The following is a 25,000-nucleotide window of genomic DNA, read 5'->3' on the forward strand; positions in this document are numbered from 1 at the left end:
CTCCTGTACTGCATGGTGTGGACTAATTTTCCACCCAACCTCTCCAATTTCTCTTCTGTCATGTGTGATACCCCTGATCACGTTCTTGTAGAATTCCAAATCTCTCTGGTTGTGATTAGAGAGTGCCAAAAATTCTGGCGGTGTTCAGACGAACTAACAGTGACTGCAATCTGTTCTTTCACAAAATAATTTGTCTTCCTCCCCTCTGCATGTGATAATAACCCAGCCAGAGAATGATTTCACAATAACCTTCTTTCTCTCTCATGCATATAGGTTATCCTCACATCGACTGTCGCTATCATATACTACATTCTCAAAGCTGTGATGCACAGAATCCTGTAGCAAGGCAGTGGCAATCAAGAACCTTATTTTCTCAGCAAGGAAGGCTGACAACCCCGATAACTTTAGGTCCATACCATTCACTGTGCCATCTCCTTTCCCCACCTCACTCACTCTCTTTGGAACAGCCTCCCTGGCTGTGTGTTCCTGACTTCTATTAACTTGCAACAATTCAAGTAACAAATGAATCATCTCGATCTCATATAATTATTACATTTCCCCATCTTATTTCTTTGCTTTTTCACCCATGGGGGCCCTCTTGCTTTTTGGGCTCAACCTCCTCCTCCTTCGTATGTAGGATAAGGCTGCGGGTAGCATCATTAACTGAGGACACAGCTGTGACGCTGATGCAATGTCCCTATTACTAGTTCACTGGTACTCATTTCGCTGACCTAAGAAGGATGACATGCTGAGTCAACCCCACCTGGTGCTAATTCAACGGTGAACAGGGGCTCAAACTCATGACCCTAAGATCCCAAGCCAGCCACCTTAACTGTAACTCAACATCAGGCATGTCAACCCTTCCCCTATGATGTTAAAAAAATTGTTTAACGACATTCTGGATAGAAATGGTTGAAAATGTTCTCACTAACCTCGACTCTACATTGGCAATGGACTCAAATGGCGTCATTGCCTGCATTCTGAAATCCTGTTTTGCTGCTCTTGCTTGTTCTGTGTCTGCTGTTTTCAGCTTGTTCCTTAAATTTGGCCACCTCTTTATCTGCTTTAAAGTCAGCCAACCTAACACCAAGCTGCAAGAAGAGCACAAAAAAAATCCTCTCCAACACAGACCAGTTCCTTTACTTCCAATAATTACAAGGAGTCATGTAATCCTTCATAATGTAATGAATGATCTCTTTGTCACGCTGTAAAACCATGTTTTCCCTTTTCGGATGACTCCACATAATGCTGTAAAATGGTACAGTGCCTTTGGAAACGTTTTGGTGTGTTACAGCCTGAATTAAAAATTGATTAAAAATTTTTTTGGCACCAATCCACACAAAATACCTCAGAATGACAAAGTAAAAACGTGTTTTTAGAAATTTTTACAATTTAATTCAAAACGAAAAGCTGAAGTGTCTTGTGTCAACAAGTATTCAACCCCACGAGTCAATGCTTCGAAGAAGTGCCATTGGCAGTGATTCGAGTCTTCTTAGGTATGTCTGTATCAGCTTTTCACATCTGGATTTGGGGATTTTCTCCAATTCATCCTTGCAGACATGCTCAAGTTCCGTCAAGTTGGATGGAAAGCGTCGGGGAACAGAAATCTTCGAGTCTTTCCACAGATTCTCAATGGGATTCAAGTCTGGGCTTTGGCTGGGCTACTCAAGGACTTTCATGTTCTTTTTATAAAGCCATTCTGAACTTTCATGTTCTTTTGCACTCTGAAGCAGGTTCTCCTCAAGGATTTGCCTGTATTTCGCTCCATTCATTGTTCCCTCTATCCTTACAAGTCTCCCAGTCCCTGCCACTGAAAAGCATCCCCATAGCATGATGCTGCCACCACCATGTTTTACGGTAGGGATGGTGTTCAATGGGTTATGAGCTGTGCTCGGTTTCTGCCAGATGTTCCGCTTTGTATTCAGGCCAAAGAGTTCAATTTTCGTTCATCAGATCACAGAATATTTTGCGTCATGCTCACAGGTTTTTCATGTGCCTTTTTGCAAACTCCAGGCATACTATCATGTGCCTTTTTCTCAGGAGTGGCTTCCATCTAGCCACTCTCCCATAAAGCCTAGATTTGCTGCAGAGACAGTTGTCCTTCCAGCAAGTTCTCCCATCTCAGCCAAGGAACTCTGTAGTTCTGTCAGAGTAGTGATTGGATTCTTGTTCACCTCCCTGACTAAGATCCTTCTTCCCCAGTTGCTCAGTTTGGTTGGACGGCCAGCTCTAGGATGAGTCTGGGTAGTTCCATATTCTTTCCATTTCCTAATGATAGAGCTCACTGTGTTCTTGGGAACTTTCAACACTCTAGAAATTGTTTCATATCCTTCCCCAGATCTAAGTATGCCTCCTCACAATTCTATCTCGGAGTTCTACGGACAGATCCTTGGACTCCATGGCCGAGTTTCTGCTCTGACATACACTGTCAGCTGTGGGACCTTATACCGAAAGATGTGTTTCTTTCTAAATCATGTCCAATCAATTGAATTGGCCACAGGTGGACTCCAATAAAGTTGTAGAGACATCTCAAGGATGATTAAAGGAAATTGGATGCACCTGAGCTCAATTTGGAGTGTCATTGCAAAGGGGTTGAACACTTCTTGACAAAAAATATTTCAGCTTTTCAGTTTTCATTAATTTGTAAAAATTTCGAAAAACACATTTTCACTTTGCCATTATGGAGTATTTTGTGTAGATTGGTGACAAAAAATTTAAATTTAATCCATTTTAAATTCAGGCTGCAATAACAAAATGTAACAAAAGTCAAGGGGTGTGAATGCTTTTGGAAGGCACTGCATATCTACATCCAGACTCATCACAGCTGTCTCTCTCTCTCTCTCTCTCTCTCTCTCTCTCTCTCTCTCTCTCTCTCTCTCTCTCTCTCTCTCTCTCTCTCTCTCTCTCTCTCTCTCTCTCTCTCTCTCTCTCTCTCTCTCTCTCTCTCTCTGCTAACCTGGAAAGATTCAGATATCGATCAGATATGTTAATCAATTGAAACATGTCATTCAATCCAGACAAATCTCAACTTCTCAACGTCTCCCTCTCTAGAAGGATCATCTAATGGTCATTATCTCCATATTTCAGTATCGACTTCTGGAATAATTTCAGCATCTGCATTTTGTGGTACTTAGCATTAGCCACAACATCTCCTTGGCAGATCAAAGCTGCCTTCTGAATCCATCCTTGATCATGCAAAGACCTTCCTCAGAAAATCTCCACTTGCAGCATACAATGCCTATGTCCAGAGGTCAATGGAGTACTGTTTTCTATTATGGACTGGTGCCTCTGCATCCCATCTCTCTGATCATTCTTCGTCCCTCGAGGATACACATATTCATCCAGTCACCCCCTCCTTGTAAAACCCCCAAAATTCAGACTTACTGCACCCTCATTCCTTCATTACTCTTTTATCCTGATTATTGAAATGTCTTTCTCTATCTGTTCAATTTCAATCTCCCCTCCAGAGCTTCAAGTTGGCAGTTAACTACCATATCATCCCCTCTTTAATCCATACCTGCAATATTTTATACCCCCATTAATTATTCCCCATCACACCCCATTTATTTGCAGATTACTGTTTCATTCCCTCCCTTTCTTCTTCCTGTTCGTTCATGTGCCTTGCTTCTTATGGATGCCTGTTGTGCAACTGCTCCACTGTCAGTGTGTCGTCTTTCTGCCCTCAGTCTCGCTCTTCCATGAGCCTGGATTTTGTATCCAAAAACAAATCCTTTCACAAGAGTAGGTTCAAAAAATATCTTGGCTAGACATGAGCCAAGTTCATAGCTTTTTGTCTTCTAATTCACAGTATAATCTGTGCAAAGTGGGTGAAATGAAGGCCCAGCAACATCCAACTGCAAATGTTTTCTGACAGAATAATTGGAATGATGGTTAAGCTTGTATCTGCAATCATCCTCAACATGCCATTTGCCAACATGTTGAGCAGATTGCATACTGCAGTTACAGTGTTCTTTACATCAATAATGTGAGCACCAGTATATGTGGTAGGATGGTCTATTGATTTACGAATATGTTTACTTCAATGGTACTGTGGCAGGTTTTTTGGGGAGGGTTGCAATTGTACAGGTCACACAACTGCCTGAGAATGGCCATGTTATTAACAGCAACCACCCCATGGGTGGTCAGCTAGAAAATACACAGGGGAGTGCTTGGACAGTGAGCAATTTAAAATTTTCTCATAAAATTATAAGCATTGCTTTTATCTACTTCATCCTTTGTGTCTTCCAAAGGTGGAGAGATGAGAGGGATGGAAGAGGCAAGAGGGTGAAAGAAAGACGGTGGACATTTTGTATTCCAGGATAACCTCTTATCCTCATACTTCACATGAGGGGTTCTTTACTATATGTGGAAAGCCAAAACCGCAATTGTTTTTTTTTTATTCCTTCTTCTCTCGCTTTATTCCTTGTTTATTTCTTCGCTTGCATTGTCATTACTTTTTTTGTTGAAGCAGCAGTTCAAAAGTTGGCCGCGTGATTTTAGGGGTGCCTGCTCATTTCTGTAGCCGATTGAATTGCCTTTTCACCTTCAATATCGTGGAAGTCATCCAAAGGTGAGGTGGACACTGCCAGATGTTGATGCCCTCTGAAATATCATGATAACTACTGCCGTCATAATGCTTCGAGGATTATGACAGTCAATGGGCACAGACAGACAGAAAGACATATTCCTTAGGTAAGCTTGTTGACTAGCAATTCTACTTGAAAATAAAAAAAATGATATTTACAGATGTATGTTACACACCGAGGACCACCACAAGTGTGCAAGGCCTTCAGGTAAGGTTTCCAGGTGGCCACCAAGGTGGAGCACTCATCAGTAGCATGGAACCTCCACAAACACTGTGACATACAAGTGCAGGTTAAAATAACAGATAACTTAACAATCATCAGCATCTAATATATAGACATACTGTCCCAACATCTTCCTCATTATTGTCTTTGAAATGCAAAATATAAATCTATTATTATAATGTGAAGTGTGGTGTCTGTCAATGCATTTGTGCGTTCTGCTGTCTCCTGTTTCTGGCAGTCACTTCCGGCACTGCTTTTGAAATGCTCCGCACGCAGGCAAAGCTCAATATTCGCCCAGAAGAAATGCATGACACCTAATGAGATATATTTTAAACATATATATATATATATATATATATATATATATATATATATATATATATATATATATACACAACATTAAATTACACTTTTTTATTAACAGTGCGTTAAGATACGACCTCGGCTGACAGAGTGGCTTCGGGGTATGCACACTCACCTCTAAGCTGTCTAGCCTGGGTTCAAATCTCACCCAGCAATAAACTGTCCTCCCAGCTGGTGTTTTGCAGGCAGGGTGATTCATCAATGTGTGTGTGCCATCCCTCAGATGGGCGATAAACTGGGCGTCCCGTCTACTGACATTCATTGGTGGGGAGAGAGGGGAGAGTGTTGGGGGAGAGGGAAGAGAGTGTGGGGGGGAGAGGAAGGGGAGAGAGAGGAGAGTTGGGGATAGAGAGGAGAGTGGGGAGAGAGAGGAGAGTGGTGGGGGAGAGGGGATTTGGTAGAGAGTGGAGGCGAAAAGAGCAGAGGCAGAAAGGTGGGAGAGAGAGAGGGGAGGGGGAGAGGTGGAGAGAAGAGAGGGGGGAGAGAAGAGGGAGGAGGGAGTGAGGGGGAGGGAGAGGAGGGAGATCTGGAGGAAGGAGATAGGAAGGAGAGGAGGGGGAGAAGTTTCCCTCTGTTTCCATCCTGTCCACCCCATTCTTCCCCACCCTATTTTGTCCCCCTTTGTTAAAGTCCCCCTCAATTTTGTCCTTCAACTTAGCTGTTGGTGTCCCCCCACCCCCACCCTCTCCACTGTTCCCTTTGTCCTGTTGCATCCTAATCTGTTTAGTGTTCTTGCTCTTCCATGATCCTGAACTCTGTGCACAAAAAACTGTCATAGGTTGGCAACCATTGTGCAGGATTGATGGGCCGAATGGTCTCTTTCTGTGTTGAAGTTCCTTGGAAGGGCAGTCATCCATTATATATTGCGAACCGTGGTGTATGTTCGTGTGTTCGACTGTCTCCCATTTACGGCGGACGCTTCTTGTGCTGCATATGAAAAGCTGCGCTGCTTATGCACTGCATATTCACTTTTGAAATGACAGAGCAGGCATGAGTAATGTTGATGCCAAATTTTGTTTCGCAAGCAGGATATTTTGCCCTCGTTTTAGCCAAGTTGAACTTCTGCCACCTGATGTTGCGGTGGTTGGTAGAAGAAGCTTAGAGCTTTAGCTCTGAGTGAAACCAAGAGTGCAACACAATTAATCTTTTTAAAGTCCATGAAATAATTTAAATTGATGGATTAACTTAAACTTTTCCCCTTCACTGGAGAGGGATACTTTTGCTTGCTTTTCCCGTCACTTGGGACGGGTACTCTTCCTTGCAATATATAACTGTCGCAAATGGTGTTTGCAATGAGGTGACAATACAACGTTGTGTACATGAGGCATATGATCCTATTCTGTAAGCAATTTACAGAAAATTCCATGTTTGTAATTGATATTCAATAACGTGAATTTCCAGCTGCACAAGCTAGTTGTCCATAAACTGAGACCATTTGTAATGTTATTTGTCACTAACTTGGTGATGTAATGTTTCTTACTGATATTTGATTACATTATCCAAACTATTTAAAGTGAGCATTTCATTTACCCCAAGGTAATCTATTTAGGTCGAGCTTTCAAGATAACTTTTGCAATCATAGGGTATGAAATGTCCCACCTGGATGAGGGAAGCTGCTGGGCTTCGTCGTTTCTCAAAGTGCTTTTGCCTGTGTTGCTCCTGGACCTTCAGAGCAAACCCTGAGCCAAGGATGCCCTGAAAGAACACAGATTGATGGTCATCGTTTTGATGGAGCCACCTGATACAAAATGAAAACATAACCAAATGGCTGGTAAGAGGTTTGTAAAATTCAGAGAATATAAAGACAACAAAGAAATGTGAGTGGGAGATTAAATTATCCCGATTACCTCATTGTGCAGGCCTTGTAGTTTAAAAATCATGCCTTGTAGTGCCTAAAATGAACTTGGACTTGCTCCTGTCTGCAAGAATTGCTTCTCTTAAGATTGCAAGATTGCAAGATTGCAATTGTGGGTAATGAAATGAGGTTCCTTATAAGGATTTTCAACACAAGAAGAGGCCAATAGGCTCATCAAGCCTGAACAATTGTTACTAACTTATGGTTGTTTTTCTCTGCTCTACCTCTTTTAAAGGCCAAGCATCAATCAAGGAAGAGCACGCACCATTTATAAAGTATTTTGTATGAACTCGGCCAGGGTCTGGGTTGAATCACTGACCTCTCAGACTCAGAACAGACACAATAACTATTACACTACTTGAGTTTGGTTGAATGAAGTCAAAGAAAGCCCTCTGGAAAGCCCATCGTAGAGTTTTGCTTGATCGAGAGAATCGTGAAACGACACAAAATGCATTCCAAGCAGACGGAAACTCAATGTAGAACTGGAAAGCCTGCAGGTTCAAATAAGCTGTCATTTATCTCATCGCAGACAACAGACACGCGACTGGCATGATTGTGTGCCCAACATGGTACAATAGTTATTTCCATTTTATGTCATGTGTGGGTGTCAACTTATTAATATACAACGAGGTTTGCTCAACTAGTAAGTGTCTGATTCATTCTTTCATAAAGGTATTTATGACATACAAAGCTCCTCAAGTTATTTTAAACATCCCTCCAAGATCTAATTGGCAGTCAGTTTGATTACATATTGCTCTGTGGTTCTCCATTAACCATCGTAGTTCATCGTGTCATAGTGCGGTTCTATGGTTAGTGTGAGGCAGAGTTTAATATCTTTCCGGCATTTGAGTGCAATGCTTTGTATCGTGGGGTGAGTGTCTCAGTGTATCCCCTCAGGTGTTTCACAGTACCGCCGGTAGAGAAAAGAAGGAGATTCCAAGCAGACAGAAACTCGCAGCTAATGATCTTCCGATCCAGCTTGTCGGGATTTTATCACCATAACCAATGGTGGTCAACGTGATCTATGGTAAACAAGGCCAGAAGTCAAGTGTGTTGCATTTATATTCTTTTTCACACCTAACAAATAAAATTGAGGTGTTAAAAGTGACTACCTGTATGAAAATATGAGTATTAAGTTAGAAATACAATTCCAAAAATCCCCCTTCCTACAAGTGCCCTCCAGAAAAAATAATGCTACAAGAGTGTTCTATATAAAATGTTCAAATTTAAGTGTAAATTTTTTTATTTTCTTAATTTTATCAAATTTTTTATCAAATATTACATTTTATCAAATTTTATCAAATATAATAAATTAATTTTATCGATTAAGGTAAACCACCATTTTATGATCTATGGACAAAGCACGCACCATGCCCCACCACAGACCATCTGCAAAAGTGGCAAATTCCTTGTTGGTGTCTTTTTCTGCCAGGTAGACAAGAAATGAGGAGAGGATGAGAGTCAGGAATCCGATGTACCATGCTGTGATCAGCTCCTGAAGAGAAAGACACATAAGGATATCAGTAGTGTCAAAGCCTGTATCTAATATAATATCCTCCAGCTGAAGTAACTCCAGCTAGATTGCAGCCATTTCCGGTTTAACCCCCAAGGGAGTCTCCCGGGAAATCCAACATGGATGCTTAAAACACCACTGAGTGTCTCAATTCTGTGATGACGTAATGATAATGAGAATTACAATTCCTTGCAACATATTCTATTTTGACACTCTTCCACACATTCTAATTACAGCTTTTATTATCATTCTGCATAGAAGAAAGTGATGTTGCTACCTCAGCCACCAAAGCTGGACGGCAGTTATGTTTTCACCCGTTTGTCTGTCTCTTTGTCTGTCTGTGAGCAGGATATCTCAAAAGTTATGGATGGATTCAGACAAAACTTGGTGGACAATTTGGGTGTGGGATAATTAAGGATGGATTGAGTTGATTTTGGTGAAGATCTGGATTCAGTCCTGTCATTTTTTAAGTGATTCTTCACCATTGAGAGACCGGGCCAAAAACGATACGCAATCGATAATATTACTAAAACTTTCATCTTGTACATTCCCGAAATGCAGCCATAACAGTACACGATAGCGCAAAAGTTTTAGGGCCACCTTACTCACCATTCTCCTGTGGTGTGCAGTATCAAGTTTCGTTAAAATCGGGCAACAAAAAATTTATTAAAAATCAATTACTCATTCAGTCAAGTCCTCTTCGGGAATATTTGATCAATGCAAACAACCTTAGCGGTATAGTTCGCTGGAGCTATCTTTTTTTTTCTTGAAATGATTTTTTTTCATCAACCGCTGTCACAACGGGAACCAAACGGGTTCACGGGTCATCTAGTATCTCATAAAATTGGGGATGGATTCAGATGAAACTTGGTGGATGATTTGGATAGGTGACAAGAATGAGCTGATTAGATTTTGGTTGAGGTATAGAAGCAGATCCAGCCTATCAGTACTCAGTAGGATACAAAACAAATTGTTCAGCCTGGTGGAAGTATGCACTCTACCAAGTGCCGTTCTAGTTACTTCTGCTTTTACGCAAGTTCCACATCTCAATGTTGAATGGCATATAAATCTGTCACTGGAAATAATTTGTAGAAATCTGTCACGCATGTCCCAAGGTTGTGTCGCTTTCCCAATATTTATTAATATCAGTCATGTTCATAGCTAATTTAATATATTCAGAAATAAAAGTGTTACCAAACAATGTCTGGTATTTTCTGAACTGGGTAGTTCTGCTTACATACCGAGCATCCCACCGGCACTTGAACACGTAAATAATATTGCTAAGTTTTGAGGCAGGCAGAACATCCTTCTTAACTGCAGGAATCAGACATCAAGAGGTGAAAATCACTCTTGGACGAACAGCCAGATACGTGTTTGAGACTCATCTTTTGATTTGTTCCTCATATCTTTGCAAAATTTGCCCTTTCCAAGGAGTCTTGATGTAGAGTCACAGCTGACACTGCAGGTGAAAATGCGAAATGCCTAAACTTTGTGTTTGCTTCTAAATCTTGTGTCACAAACCAATCACTTTGTGTACACACTTTACCAAGTCACACCCAGGTGTTCCTGGACTTCATCTTTTCCTCCTGATAAGGTGGAGAGTTTGCTGTCAAACCTCAACTCAGATTCAGCAACTGGTCCAGATAGCATCAGCCCACGTGTCCTAAAAACCTACTCTACTGCTCTTGCTCATCGCCCCACCCACCCCCCCCCCCGTTTTATTCACCCTCTCATTCACTCAGGTAATCTGCCTTCTGCTTGGAAAGCAACAAATGTGACCACTCTGATTTTAAAAGGATGTAAAAACAGATCCCTGCAACTGCAGATCAATCAGCCTTCTTCCAATCATCAGCAAGGTAAGGGAATCTATTATCACTTCAGATAATAAATCCTTCCTCTTCTCCAATGGCTTGATTTCTGATCATAAATTTGGATTCAGACCAGGTCACTCTACCCTGGACATGCTGCTTCTGCTTTCCCAACAATGGATGGAGGTCCTCAATGCCAGACATGAGTTCACAGGCATCTCCCTCGACATATCGCGTGCTTTCGATATGATCTGGCACCCTGCCCTGCTCACCAAACTCTCTTCCCATGGTATCCAAGGCCATCTCCACTCATGGCTTGCAGACTTCCTCTCCTGTCGCTGTCAACTTGTTGCCCTTAATGGAGTTCTCTCATCCCCTCTTCCTGTCCAGGTTGGAGTTCCTCAAGGTAGTGTTCTGGGCCCTGTGTTTTTTCAGGTTTTCATCAATGATCTCTCCGACTCTGGAAAATCCTCTTTATATCCCTGCTGATGACTCCACCTTCTGACGTATCACCTGTCATCCCTCAGACCGGCAGGCAGCAAGCAGCCTCTTCACTCTCTGCAGATCTGGATAAAATCACATGCTGCTCCAACACCTAGAACATTTCCTTCAATCCTGACAAATCTCACACTCTCACTATGTCTCTCCAAAAAGACCATCTGGAAATCCCCCCATCTACTTTCTCAACAATCCTCTTGAAAAAGTCTTTTCATTCAAGTTTCTTGGTCTTACTATCTGTCATAATCTTTCCTGGGAAAGCCATATTTCCAACCTGGCCCCCAGAGCCAGTTGCCACCTGGGCATCCTCCGTCGTACAAAGTCCTTCCTTGACACACCTGAGCAACTGACCACATATAAATCTTTTGTCTGCAGCCTGATGGAGTACTGCTCTCCCCTCTGGGCTGGTGCTCCTGACTCACGCCGAGCTCAGTTTGTCGCTCTGGAAACCAAGGCATTTAGGATCATTTGTATCTCCCACGATGAAGCTGAATCTTTGTGCCTCTCACTCTCTTACCACAAACAGGTCGCTGGTCTTTCTGTCTTCCACCGTCTCCTGTCTGCCCCCCTCCCCTGCTCTGTCTGTGCTCTGTGCCCCCAATATTTCCGCAGGGGGCTCAAGGTCTGCCAGCATCCCCATTTGTTGAAACTGCCAAAATAAAAAAATCACTGCTCACATTCACTCTTTCATTCCTCTTCTTTCCCACCTCTGGAACAAACTCCCACACTCTCATCAATCCCACTCCTCCCTCCAGGTCTTCAAAACAGCTGTTCACCACCATCTCTTTTCTTCCCCCATTTTAAACCATGATCTTTTCTACCCCTGTTAATCCATCCCAAACCCATCTCATTGAGATTCCCTGCTTTCTTTGCTGAAAGTCCCTGTAATGTCCATCTTGTTTACCCCATGTACCCCCATCCCATCCCTCTCCTTTCCACAGATCTCCTAACGTCTCTGTTCCCCACTGTTTTGTGCTTCCCTTTCCCGTCCCGCTTGTCTCTTGCTCTCTCTGTTTTATGTTATTTATGTAAGCTCTTATACGAGCCTCAACATTGTAGACAGAAAAGCCTTGTAGTTGGATAGGAGTTCAGGTGTGTCAATGAAGGACTTGGTGCAACAGTGGATGGCCACCATTTTACAAAGACGGCTGGCTTTGGAAGCCAACATTGAAATGTGGTTTGTCCAAGAATGATCATGGCTGATAGTGAGACCCAGGAGTTCGTATGATGGAACTTTCTTCAGAGGATTGTTCAGAAAGTAGATGGTGGTCAGAGGGGTTGTCATACAGTCCTTTTTTGGAGACATATAGCGAGTGTGAGAGATTTGTATGGATAGAAAAACATTCCAGGTGTCCAGCTTCTGATTTTGTGACCAGCTTCTGATTTTGTCAAAGTCTGAAGAGAGGGAAGAGGCTGCAGCCTGTCTGTCTGAAGGTTGATGGATGTCACAACAGAGGGTTGAGTCATTAGCCAATAGATAAAGAGGATTGTAATTGGATTTTTTGTAAAATGGAACTTTCCCCATTTCACAACTCGCCATGCTTTGCTTTTGGGGGTGTGCAGGTGAGTTGGAGAATTGGTATGGGTGACAGACAAGAGTGTCCGTGAGGGCCAAGCATGTGGACAGGGGGATAGAGTTCAAATGTGATGTGAGTGAATAAAATAATTTCCACTGGTGTGTCTATAGTGCACTTTATTGATGGTTAGTGTGTATGCAGGCCATGGCAGGTAGGAACACCACAAGCAGCATGTACTCCAGGTATAGGTGGAGAATGTATGGCAGCTGGCAAGGGATAATTGTATGTAAGGTTTGTAGGTTTGGAAGTGGTGCATGTCCACAGGTGGATTGGGCTCTGATGGAGAGCGGGAAGCCTGAGACTTCGCCATGCCTCACCCCTGTAGCCCAGAAAGTGACTGAGAATAGGAAGCCTACCGGGAGGAGGGGCGAATAGGTCAGCCATAAGTCGGAGGACTCCTGGTCACAATAGAAAGCCAAATAAAGCCAATGGGCGACCCTCTACAGTGGGGTGCACAGCAAAGGGAGCTATTGTGGTGCAGGGGCGAGATGGATGGGATTTTCATCAAAGTGGGACTTTGTTTGCACTGCAGCGCATGCACACACTGCTACTCCCCTGCCACAACATTGTAGGACCTCCTCTCTGTCGAGTTGAGGCCACACCTGCAGGAAATTGTGATGCTTTGGTCTTGCAGGGAATGCAATGTTATGGCTGTGTGTATGGATGGGAATGTTTCACTCAGTCCCATGGGGATTTATATGTCTACAGAAGGCAAATAGCCTGTGAAATTGGCTAGGTAGCTTTTAAATTGGGGGTTTGTGATCAGCCGATAGGTGGAGCAGGTAATATCCACTGGAGGATGTGGTGAATAGATGGAGTTATATTTTGAAATGTAAAAGTTAAATTGTGGATAAGGTAGGCCGACTTGTTTGTGTACTTTTGCCATCTTCTCCACCAAAGGACACAATCTTAAGCAAAGTGTGACAGACAAAATTGAAGAACCTCTTGTATGTCGAATTTTTGTAAATTCGAATGATTTTTTTGCAACAAAAGTGGTAGAGCATTAAGAAGAGTAGGTAGGAGTAGCTGTGGTTCATCTTTCACAGCCCTCTCTAATTTTTCAATAAATTAATTGGGTGTCTGATGGTAAGTGATAAGGCTGGAATCATGCTTTCCCAACGAAGAACCTTGCCAGAAGCCTAAGGTTTCAGTTAGGGGTCTGTGTGAGGTGGGAATGGGGAGGGGGGTTTGTAGCTAGATTGTTGTGAGTTGCAGGTGTAGTATGTCTTGTAAACAGGGAAAATGTCAGAGTAAGTCATCTTGTTACATGTGTGACACTGAAAAGGCATCATATGTAATTTACGGACAGTATAGCTTGAGCTAACATTGCATGTGTAAAAACCTCCTGCACAGGTGAGGCCAGGTGAGGAATTGGGTGAGAAAGCACTGCAACCTTTAAAAGAACACCAACATAAACAGTTTAGCCAGTGCGTGTAATGCATGGCAGCGATATGTGCTGTAGGCCCTGGAAAAGGGGATAAAGACTTTCTTATTGTGGCCATCCCATGGGGTTGGACAATTTGGAGTGTGGCACTACCCACCAGAAGTGGTGGCCAATGATGGCCTGCTGTGTATGGAGAGATGGCCAGAGGACCCCCAGTGTAGAAGCTTGGTGGAAAAATACAAAGAGTCTCGGAGTATGAGGAGAGCAGACACATCAGCTTTGACCTCTGAGGATCATCGTTCTTGAATCTGCACCATATTGCATCTTTCATCCTCGCTTCCATCGCTCCTTATCTTCGCCGCTTCTCGCCTTAGCAGGACGAGTTGCTCCAGTCTCTTCGCCGCCGTGGGACCTCAACCAGCCTGTACCACTCCAATCCCTCACCTGCCTCATTGTCAATAAGAGTGTGCTTTGAGGCAGCATCGAGGGGTTATGTTTTATTTGTTTCCCTGTATATGTCACATACTCCCTTTTCCCTGCTCATGTCTGTTGATTCCGCGTCCACCTTTCTCCCCGTATTCCTCATAAATAAACCTTTATAAAGGAAATAAACATTTTCCATCCTTCTGCCTCCTGCATGTGCCACCACCAAAATTTGGCTTTGCATTGGGTGACCTTTGGGAGTGGTAATCAACTCTAACAACTGAACACAATAGTTCGTGACCAGTTGGCCATTTGCGGGATCAAAGATCTCGGTGCAGACTGCCCGTGTTAACGGAGGCTGTCTGACACGACAATATATTCCTTGAAATTTTGTCTCAGCAAAATGTGTCTTTGCATATAATCAAGAATTGGATTTAAGAGTAATGAATTACCCTTAAATCCAATCATTGAAAACATTGCATTTGCTCTTATAATTATTCACTAGTGAAGGGACCTGGTGAAATGGCAATTCGTAAATAGTGAATGTTGATACACACCGGGTTTTGGATGTTGATAGATTACTGACCATGCTGTGCCTTGTAATCAGGATGGAAGTTTAGGTTTATTAATGTTGTGAAGAGATGAATATTAGTGTGGATGGGGCCTTTCGAAGATTAAATTTCTGATGTCTGATTGGTGTGTAGACTTTGAATCTGAGATTGTTTTAATTGTTGGCATGCTACAGAGAACGATATTTTTGGAAAATGTGTGATATTTGCCATAATGTTTTATCGCACACCTCTTCTTCTTCAAGGAGATTCAATGTGGGATGTTGGGGGTGGGGGTGGGGTGGTTGAATGGAGGGTTGTGGGGGGGGGGGTATTGTGGATCACCATACTGTTTGCAGGATGGTACAACATATTAAGGACCACCATAATAGCAGATGCCATGAAATCCTGTTGCCTGTGATGACAAACAGTTATCCATGGGAAAACACAGGCTTTTCCCGGTGAAGGCCAAACTCTTTGTTGCGTTTGTCCTTGGAATAGGCCTTATTCATTGTCATGATAAATTCTGGTCAAATTGCAAACTTACGATAAAGTATCTGAAATGGTATAGACGTCATTTCTACAAACAGCTTAGAGATTATGTAACTAAGCAACAAATGACTCATCAAAAGCAGCATGAAAAAGGCACTCACTAAATGAAGGCACATTGTACAGGTGAAAGTGATGAATTTTCGGGTTTTATCATTGGAATATTTGTCAAAGGTCAATGCTGAGGCAGTTATTGTAAATAATTCAGCTGCGCACATAAAACGGATGCTGATGTTGCAAATGGTGCGGAGCAGGATCACTCATGTTTTTTTTGAAGAAGAAGAATTAAAAGATATAAATGGGTGTTAAATCATGAATAAGCAAAGTCATTAATACATGTACATAAATGAAAAATTGTTGTGCAGCATTTAAGTGATGGATTTACGTTAGGACTTCTCTGTTCCACGTAACATGTGAGTCATACATCACGGTACTCACTTAGCTCACTGAACGTATCCATATTTCATCTTTTGTAGAAATTTTACATTGACCTTTCTCATGTGCTTTCACTATTCAGACAATGATCTTCCTCGTGTGAAAATAATTTTGCAAAGCAAATTTGGGGCAAACGCATGCTCAGAAGTAGCTCTCTTCTCTGGCAAGATGGTATTGGGCATGAGCTATCGATTTATCTTATTTATTGTCCAAAAATACCTAATTCCAAATATTACAGGTGATAATGTCAATATAGTCACTCATTAGTAGAGGGCAAACCTTGCTGTGGGCATATATCACCGAGCCGAGAAGTTTCCATGTGCCACCCCTGCGGTCCATCCGCATCACACGTAGGATCTGCAGGAAGCGCAGACTGCGCATTGCTGAGGCTGCAATGTTTCCTTGCGTACCAGCAGCTACGATCGCTAAAGAGGAGGCGAGCACCAGACTATCTGTTGATCACACAGAGATTCTCGTAAAATTTTACAAAATTACAAATAATGTTGTGATGCAAGGGAAAAGGCTAAGTGTGATTAAAAAACAATTATTTAAAAAAAATTTCATTTAAATGATTTTCTTTTAATTGGGGTAAGGAAAGGAAAGGAGGGGTGAAAAATATTATGATTATTTATGGACACCTCAAAGTGATTTCATCCCCATAATTGAATGGACAAAGACTATCAAAAGAATTGCTCAGAAGGCAACAAAATTCACATGAATAATACAATTTTAATGATGCTCCCAAAGATTTTCCAACCTTTGGGTCACATATGATTCTACTTCTTACCTGATACATAATAAGATAGACGATGTGAAAAGTCAGGAAGAGTGACGTCCTTAAGCTGAAGTTAAAAGCATTGAAAGGTAGTTCATGCATGTACATACAATGTTTGGCAAGAGAAGGATGAGGGGAAAGGAAAAAAAAAAAAAGAGAAATGACAAAGAAACAAATGACAGTGAACTGAATATGGTTTGACAGAAGGGAAAGTCTGAGAATGTGTCCCACCGATAATGACAAAAGGCTTGCGTATATAGCGCAGGCGACCCTTCCAGCCTCGGTAGCGACAGCAGCAGCCAGATGCCCAGATACGCGTAAAGTATTCAATCCCGAAGAGCACCATCATTATTCTCTCCTGGTGGCAAACACATGCTGTTCAAACCAGCATCCTTTGTGCTTCTATTATGACTCCCCTTGAAGTGTGCACATGCCTAACTTAATATCCATGCACGTATCAAGCTGGCTATATTACAAGTATCCTTTTCACAACCGTGTGAGTTATAACAAATGAACAAATAGTAATTTTGAATGAGCATAAAAATATATATATTTAAAGTAATGTAACAATTTGATACGACACATTGCTTTATGTTAGTTTTTTTTTGCGCTTCACAAACACAAATCTTTGTGGGTAGGGCTGACTGGTTCAGGGTTTGATTCAAAACAGAATTGCATTTGAATGACACAGAAAGCAGGATCAGGTGGATCATGCACAATGTAAAATCATTTGCACTTTTTGATTGCACTCATTTGCGATTATTAAAGATACTACAAATATTATCTCATTAGGCCCGTATCCAGACCAAATTCGAAATTTCATACATATAGGGAGCACAGTTAGGACGAATTTCTTCCACTGGTGGTGGCAGTCCTGTGAGGCTTAAGCAACGATGAGTCAATTAAATATCGGATCACATGTGAAAACATTCGAGCATATGAAAACGTTATCGAATTTGTAAATGTCTCTCCAAGGCCATGGAGGAATACATTATTTAGGATGAGCATCTGACACCAAAGATCAATGATTTATTGGAATGCAAAAAATATTATTGTAATACAAAATATAAAAGAACCCTCATATATCATTTCTCACACCTGGATGCCATAGAGGCCAAAGTATACCATCTTCCAGGAATATCACAGTTATCACCGAACAAAAGATCCAAAACACAGAACCTGCTGCTGTCTTGCTGCAGAAAAATTGCAAGCCTATCAGTTTCCTCGAGATTATCAACTGTTCTTGCTAATCCTGTTTTGCAGTCATCTGTCCTTTTTTTTTTCTCTACAAGAGTGAGGATCATGGAAGAGTAAGTTAAAATTTATAGTGGGGTAGTGGAGTAACAATCAGGCACAACAAGCAAGGGAATAACAATTCAACCCAGCATCCTTTGTCCACAGGAAAGGAAGAGAGAGAGGAGCAGGTAACATTGATGGGGTGAAAAAGATTATGAGTCAGGATGAGCGTTACAGTGCAGTGCCTGCTTGAAGCCCTGGAGGGAAGAATGAGACAAAACAGCCACTGCAAGGTGATTCCATATTTGGGAAAAATGAGGAACAAAGGAGTTGAGGTCAGCAATCAGCCTAAATTTTGAAAGTTTAACCAGAATGGGGTTATGTGAAGAGCATGTGAATCCTGGAGTTGCTTTGTAATGCCAGAAGACTGAGAGAGCAGAGGGAGCAATGTTGCAGAATAGACAGCAAAAAACAGAGATCACTAACCAGCCTGCAAAGTGAGAGCAAATAACCTTGTGCTTCTGCCTCATCATGGGAGATTCCAATAATATTGAGAGCTTTCGATTCCACATAATCCAGGAGAGTCAGGTGTGATCCTGGGGAGCCAGCCTATCTCAGGGAGAGCAGTATTCCATTGAGCTCCAGACAAATGATTTGTAGACTGTTAGTACCTCTGATTTTCCAGGGAAAGACTTGGATCAATGGAGGATACCCAGTTTGTCGCTGGCTTTGGAGGCTAGCTTAGTTATGTGGTTGGCGCAGGAGATGCCATTGCTGATCATGAGTCCTCGAAGTTCAAGAGTCTGAACCTCATCCAGTGTGTGACCATTGAAATAGAGAGGTATGTGAGTGAGATGATCCTTCTGGAGTGACAGGGTGAGACAGTAATATTTTCTGTGATCGAAGGACATGTTGTATTTATCAGACCAGCATCAAATCAATTTAAGATCAGCAGAGAGTGACGCAGCTGTCGTCTGCCTATCAGTGGGATGGGATGCTGTACACACACAACATGGAGTCGTCTGCAAAAAATATGAGATCGTTTTCCAGAGCATTGGAGGGGTCATTAATACAGCTGATGAACAAGACTGGGTCAAAGCATTCCCTTGGGTGAACTCAAGCATCCACTGGGAGAGGGGAGGAGAGTTTGCTGTTGATGGAAGCATGTTCACTGCATGAGTGGAGGAAGATGGAATTCCAGGAATGAAGCAACAATCAGAGAGCTTGGCAAGTAAAACAGGATGCCAGACTGTGTCAAATGTACTTGTTTGAGATTGAGATGGCTTTTCACAAATATTTACACAAAAATGGAAAGTGAGCCAGAACTATCATTTCTATACTACTCATGGCCACCTATTGTCCTCTTCAATACCTACAGTTGCAGGTTTTTTTTTTTAACTGACATTAATCCCCCACCAACTCTCTTACTTCCTTGTTGCTTATGTGCTCTCTTTGATCCTCTCCCTGCTTGCTTTGCCCAGCCATGACTTGCCCACCCAGTCAGGTCAGACCAGATTAGATCTGTGACTTGATACAGGTATCATGTAAACCTGTATGAACCTGTTCCATGGTCGGGTTGTCGGCGAATAAACCGTCTCCCCCACCAGGTATTTTGGTGAGGAAGGTGTTTGGATATGGACACCCCGCAGGAATAAAAACAAAACCTGTCAAAGGGCGGAGGAGCTCCTTGTGAGCCAATGGCCATCCATATCTACAACCCAACTGTGACTGTGGACGTCCTCCTGCAGTTGGGTTACTTCTTATTAGGAAGTTGGTGGCAGGATTTGTACTCCGGCCACCGTAAAACCCTTCATTCCATAAAACACAAAAACGCAAAGAAACTTTGCGTAAAAAAGAAACGCAAAGTGGGAGTACCTCCTGTGCAGCTTCCCTTCACAGGGCAGCTCACTGGATGATGGGATTGGGGCAAAGCCTTCCCAATCTTTGATGAGAGGAGGGAAACCACGGGGTAACATTGCTGGGTCAGATTGCGGGAGTGTGTGTCGGAGTGGTGCTGAGGTGTCGTCCACCAGACGGTGGTCTCCTTGGGTTAACCTGAGGTGGTCCCTTTGGGTGGGTGCCTGGAATGTCCTATCCATAAGAGAGGATGATCACCTGTCTCTGTTATCACCTGAGCTCAAGCGTTTGGACATCGGTATTGCAGGACTCTGTGAGGTTCAGAGACCGGATAGTGGTAAGATCATGGTGGGTGGTTACACCTACTATTTGTCTGGTCGCTCTGATGGTTACCATTCCCAAGGAGTTGCTGCAGCTGTGTCCAATAAGCTGACTCCAATGATAATTGACGTAACACGGACCAACGAGCGTATTATGAGATTAAGGATTCGTCACTCCTTAGGTGTCATTTCCCTGGTCTCTGTTTATGCTCCGACTGAGGCGAGTGATCTCACCGTGAAAGATGCATTCTACGCCACGCTCGAGTCTGTGGTTGATCAGTGCCCGAGACGAGATATACTTCTCATCTTGGGGGATTTCAATGCATCGACTGGAACTGATAGGGATGGTTATGAGACGTGTGTTGGTCCCCATGGGTCAGGAACTATGAACCGGAAGAGCACTAAGTTCCTTGACTTTGCAAGAAGTCGTGGACTTACGGTGGCCAGTTCATGGTTTCAGCACCCACAAGCTCATCACTGGACTTTGTATTCCAACACTGGCGGTGTGGCAAAGAAGATTGACAATGTCCTCGTTGATGGTCGCTGGAGGATCATCCAGAACTGCAGGGTCTACCAGAGTGCTCAGTTCCTGAATACTGAACACCGACTTGTTGTAGCAACTCTGAAGTTTCACCTTAAATCCAGGAGAATGGTACTATCCCAGCCTAGGCTGGATGTTGGCAAGCTCAAGGATGAGAGAGTAGCTGAGGAGTTTGCGAACAAGCTGAGTAGAGATTTGGGGGATCTGGGTGCTTTGGGAGGTCCTGAAGAGTTGTGGAGTGCCTTCAAGACCACCGTCGTTGTTGTTGCCGGTGGTTGTCTTGGAACTCACCGTAGGGCAAAGAAGAATTTTGTTTCTCAAGGGACATTGGACAGCTTTGAACAGAGTCGCAGGGCCAGGCTGAATGGCAGGCCTTAGCTGTTCAGGGAGCTGATGCGTAAAACTGTACGTGCACTGAGGGTGGACAAGGTGGCCTATGTGCAAGGAATCTGTGAGGGGGTAGAGCATCACCTGTGGTCAAGTGATTCTCGTCCTGCTTACAGGGGATTTCACGCATTGCATTCATCCAAGCCCATCCCTCGGTGTACTGCAGTTAGAACAGAGAGTGGTAGGCTCTTGACAGAGCAGTCTGAAGTGAAGGCCTGCTGGGCCGGTTACTTTGAGCGGTTGTACCAGGCTGATCCACCAGCTGTTGAGTTGGACGTCAGGGGTGTTGCAATCCCTGTTGCTGACCCTCAAATCAACTGTGGTTCACCTTCGCTTGAGGAAACACAGGCTGCGGTGAACCGGTTGAAATGGGCTAAAGCTCCAGGGATCTGTGGCATCCATGCTGAACTTGTCAAGGCTGGTGGAAATGCTGTACTCATGTCATTGGATGCAGTTTTGTGCTCTGCCTGGAACACAGACATCATCCCAACTGACTGGAAGAGGGGCCTTGTTGTCCCTCTCTGGAAAAGGAAGGGTGATCGCCAAGACTGCAACAACTACAGAGGGGTGACGCTGCTCTCAGTGCTGGGCAAGGTCTTTGCTCGGATAATTCTTCATAGAGTTCGCCACCAAGTGCTTGAGCACCAGCATCCAGAGCAGTCAGGCTTTATACCAAAGAGGTCAACAATTGACCGTATCCTTGCTCTTCGTGTCCTCACCAAACGTGGATGAGAGTTTCGCCAGGGTCTGCTTGTAGTCTGGGTTGATCTCTGTAAAGCGTTTGATTCAGTGAATCAGGTGCCCTCTGGAGGATTCTAGGTCTTCGTGGGGTGCCACCAAAACTGATCGATCTGATATCTGAACTCCACTCTGGTACTGAGAGTGCTGTGAAGTGTGGTGGTACCATCTCTGACTTATTTCCTGTTGTTACTGGAGTTCGTCAGGGGTGTGTACTGGCCCCCACACTTTTCAGCACTTGTATGGACTGGATTCTATGGAGGATGTCAGAGAAGTCAAGCTGCGGTGCATCGTTTGGGAATGTCAAGACCTATGACCTTGATTTCGCAGATGATGCAGTCATCTTTGCAGAGACTTTAGATATCCTTTCAGGGGCCCTCGAGGTGCTGAGTGAGGAGTCGGAGCCGCTGGGATTACGGGTTTCCGGGGTCAAAACTAAGATCCAGGCTTTCAATGACATCTTGGATTCTGCTGTCCTGTCTGTGCCTGTTTGTGGTGAGCATGTTGAGGTCGTGGAGAGATTCACTTCCCTTGGCAGTGATATTCATGTCTCTGCGGCTTTGAGTCAGAGGTCAATAGACGTCAGGGTCGAGCCTGGGGAGTCATGGATTCACTGGATAATGGGGTGTAGCGCTGGCGGTACCTGTGCGGGAGGACGAAAGTCCGAGTCTTCAGGTCGTTGGTGCTTCCAGTCTTGCTCTATGAATGCAAGACTTGGACTCTGACCAAGGATCTGAGACAGAGACTTAATTCCTTTGGTACCGGGTCTCTTCGGAGAATGCTTGGTTATTGCTGGTTGGACTTTGTGTCTAATGAGCGGTTGCTGAGAGAGACTCAAATGAGATTTGTTCCCTGCATAGTCTGTGAGCATCAGCTGTGGCTGTATGGACATGTGGCTTGTTTTCCTGATGCTGATCCTGCTCACCAGCTTCTCTCAGCGAGGGAGTCTCCTGAGTGGAGGAAGCCAATGGGCTGACCACATGCCTCGTGGTTGCAGCAGGTTGATCAGCATCTCAAGGAGATGGGGATGGGCCAGGCATCTGCCTGGGGGATGGCCAGACGGAGGCCCCTGGAGTACCGGCGGAAAGTGGACGCAGCGACACGCTGCTCTGGCGCATGCTCCCATACCTGACCTGACCTGACTTCTCTGGCCTCTCAGATGTGTCTATATTATATTTGTCCTATTTCCATCAAGCTAACTATTGTTCGCCTTTCACTCTATGCTTACGTAACCCATTGATAGAATAACAATTTGTTCTGAAATTGTGATTAATCAATTGAAAGTCATGTTGTGCAATGAGAGTAAGATATTTTATTTAAATGATCAATGAGTAGTCTCATATGAGGACTCAACAAACTCCTGGGTCACCTCCTATAAATTGTGAACAATGAATTTTTTTAAACCGACATGTAGGAGAAAAAGCTGAATATTTTCACAAGCTGTGCCAAGTTTTCTTTACCTTATGGTAAATTGGGCTTTCTTCTCTGAGCAAGAAGACAAGCCGATTTGTTTGATTAAGCACCATTCTCAATCCTAGTATGTTAGAAGTGTTTCTTATTCTCACATTTCTTTGAAAACTTCACCTACATTGTTTTATACTTATTGTGTGATTTTCTGTGAGGTCCACTTTGTGCAATTGAAGCTACCTTAAATAGCCAGATTGCTGCCACAGGTTTGCTATATATACACTTGTTTTTTATGAGCTCTGGTCATCATGCACACTTCTGGTTGGATGTGCATGCAAGACAACTAAAGACACACTTTCATTTACTATCGTTTATGGCGAACACACTGTGCCCACCTACAAGTACTTACATCCAGGTCTTCAAAACAGTTGTTCGCCACCATCTCTTATCTTCCCCCATCCAAAACCATGATCTTTTCTACTCCCATGAATCCACCCCAAACACACCCTGTTCAAATTAGCTGCTTTCCTTCCTGAAAATCCCTGTAGTGTCCATCTTGTTTAGCCTGTGTACCCCACCCCATCCTTCCCCCTTCCACAGATGTTGTCATGTCTCTGTTCCACACTGCTTTATGCTTCCTACTCCCACCCCTCTTGTCTCCTGCTCCCTTTGTTCTACATTCTGTGTGTTAGCTCTTATACGAGCCTCAACAATGTATATGAAAAAACAAACAAAAAAAGTTTCTATATTGTATGTGTGCCCTATATTCATCCCCAGCACTACATTTCAATCACTGATGGAAAAAGCACACACACACACACACACACACACACCAAAGAATGTCTTCTGAAGGTGCAAACTATCAACATCTACTGTAAGAGTGATTGACTTTAAAAGAGTCCTCACTGACAGGGGAGTTCCTTGTCAAGGAAAATCATGACGTGAACTGTTAGGGTTAGCAGCTGAAGCTTTGGTGTGTTGCAGTGCGATGATAACCTGCGGCCAAGAGAAGTCAGAGCGGAATTGGGAAAGCAGGGATAGGCAAGATGGGATGGTAGTGGACTTGAATGGAAGAAGTGTGGTATGGATGACCAATCTCAGTGACATACCCCGCTAAGTTTGGCAGACGTGTTCACATATTTAACCACTGAGTGTGAATAAACCACACAGAGATTGAAAAAACACAAGTCAGATAATGGTTTTCAGATGTTTGTTGATTGGCATGTTGGACATTTAGACATGGCAAGATCAATAGGAGTGTAGAGTTCATCTACATCAGTGGGAAGGTGAAACCAGAGCAATAACAATCAACACAGTCTAGCTCAACATGGGCGTTGTGCTGCCTCTCAGGCGAGATTAAGTCAGCGGGGTGTGAATGTGCGACAGCGTGAGTATTTTCATCATATATGAGACAAGGATTGTTTTATGAGAATTTCCCAGAAAATCTTATGAAGGTAAACAACTTAAAACTAGAAAGAGCAAACGGAGATTGCAGACCCTTGCCAGGACTTGATTTGTATGGTGTGTAGCTGATGCATCGTCGACATAGTTTTATGTTCACGCAGCAGACAAATAGACCTTTTCGGTTTTATTGTATAGATTCACATTCCAATTGGAAGTATTTTACAGATGTACGTATTTTATCAATACATGCATTTTACTGACATAGATGTATTTTAATAGTAAGTACTTTATAGTTGCACTCATGTTCTTAATTATTTTGATTTGATGCACCAAACTATTTACAGAGCATTGGGACTACCAAAGCAGTTTATAGGTAAGGACTATACTAGGTGGTTAGCCATTGCCTTCTCAGCATTTTCGAGTGGCAGAAAGAAAGCTATTGCTAAGATGGCAAAATAAGAAAAAGAGGCTTGCCTGGGCCATGAAGCAGCACCAGTGGATTACGGAAAACTGGAAGAAGGTCTTATGGACCGATGAATCAAAATTTGAAATCTTTGGTTCATCACGCAGGGTT

General features: G+C 43.2%; 1 protein-coding gene across 2 annotated transcripts in view; it reads right to left on the minus strand.

The window, feature by feature from the left end:
• The window catches only part of LOC147020394 (potassium voltage-gated channel subfamily KQT member 4-like), a 177,421-nt gene that overhangs the window by 53,038 nt on the left and 99,383 nt on the right, over positions 1-25,000 (minus strand). Inside the window, exons 3-8 of one of the 2 annotated variants that reach the window (XM_085895714.1) lie at positions 16,768-16,894; positions 16,041-16,186; positions 8,396-8,521; positions 7,938-8,048; positions 6,771-6,866; positions 4,762-4,856 (exon numbers count right to left, since the gene is read on the minus strand). In XM_085895714.1, coding sequence (XP_085751840.1) covers positions 4,762-4,856; positions 6,771-6,866; positions 7,938-8,048; positions 8,396-8,521; positions 16,041-16,186; positions 16,768-16,894 — 701 coding nt within the window. Of the gene's footprint in view, positions 1-4,761; positions 4,857-6,770; positions 6,867-7,937; positions 8,049-8,395; positions 8,522-16,040; positions 16,214-16,767; positions 16,895-25,000 lie in introns of both variants that reach the window. The other variant, XM_085895713.1, reaches the window with a different exon arrangement.

Source organism: Eptatretus burgeri, chromosome 9 (assembly GCF_056783735.1).
Source record: "Eptatretus burgeri isolate ZD-2024b chromosome 9, Ebu_testis_v1, whole genome shotgun sequence".
In the NCBI taxonomy this organism is placed as follows: domain Eukaryota; kingdom Metazoa; phylum Chordata; class Myxini; order Myxiniformes; family Myxinidae; genus Eptatretus; species Eptatretus burgeri.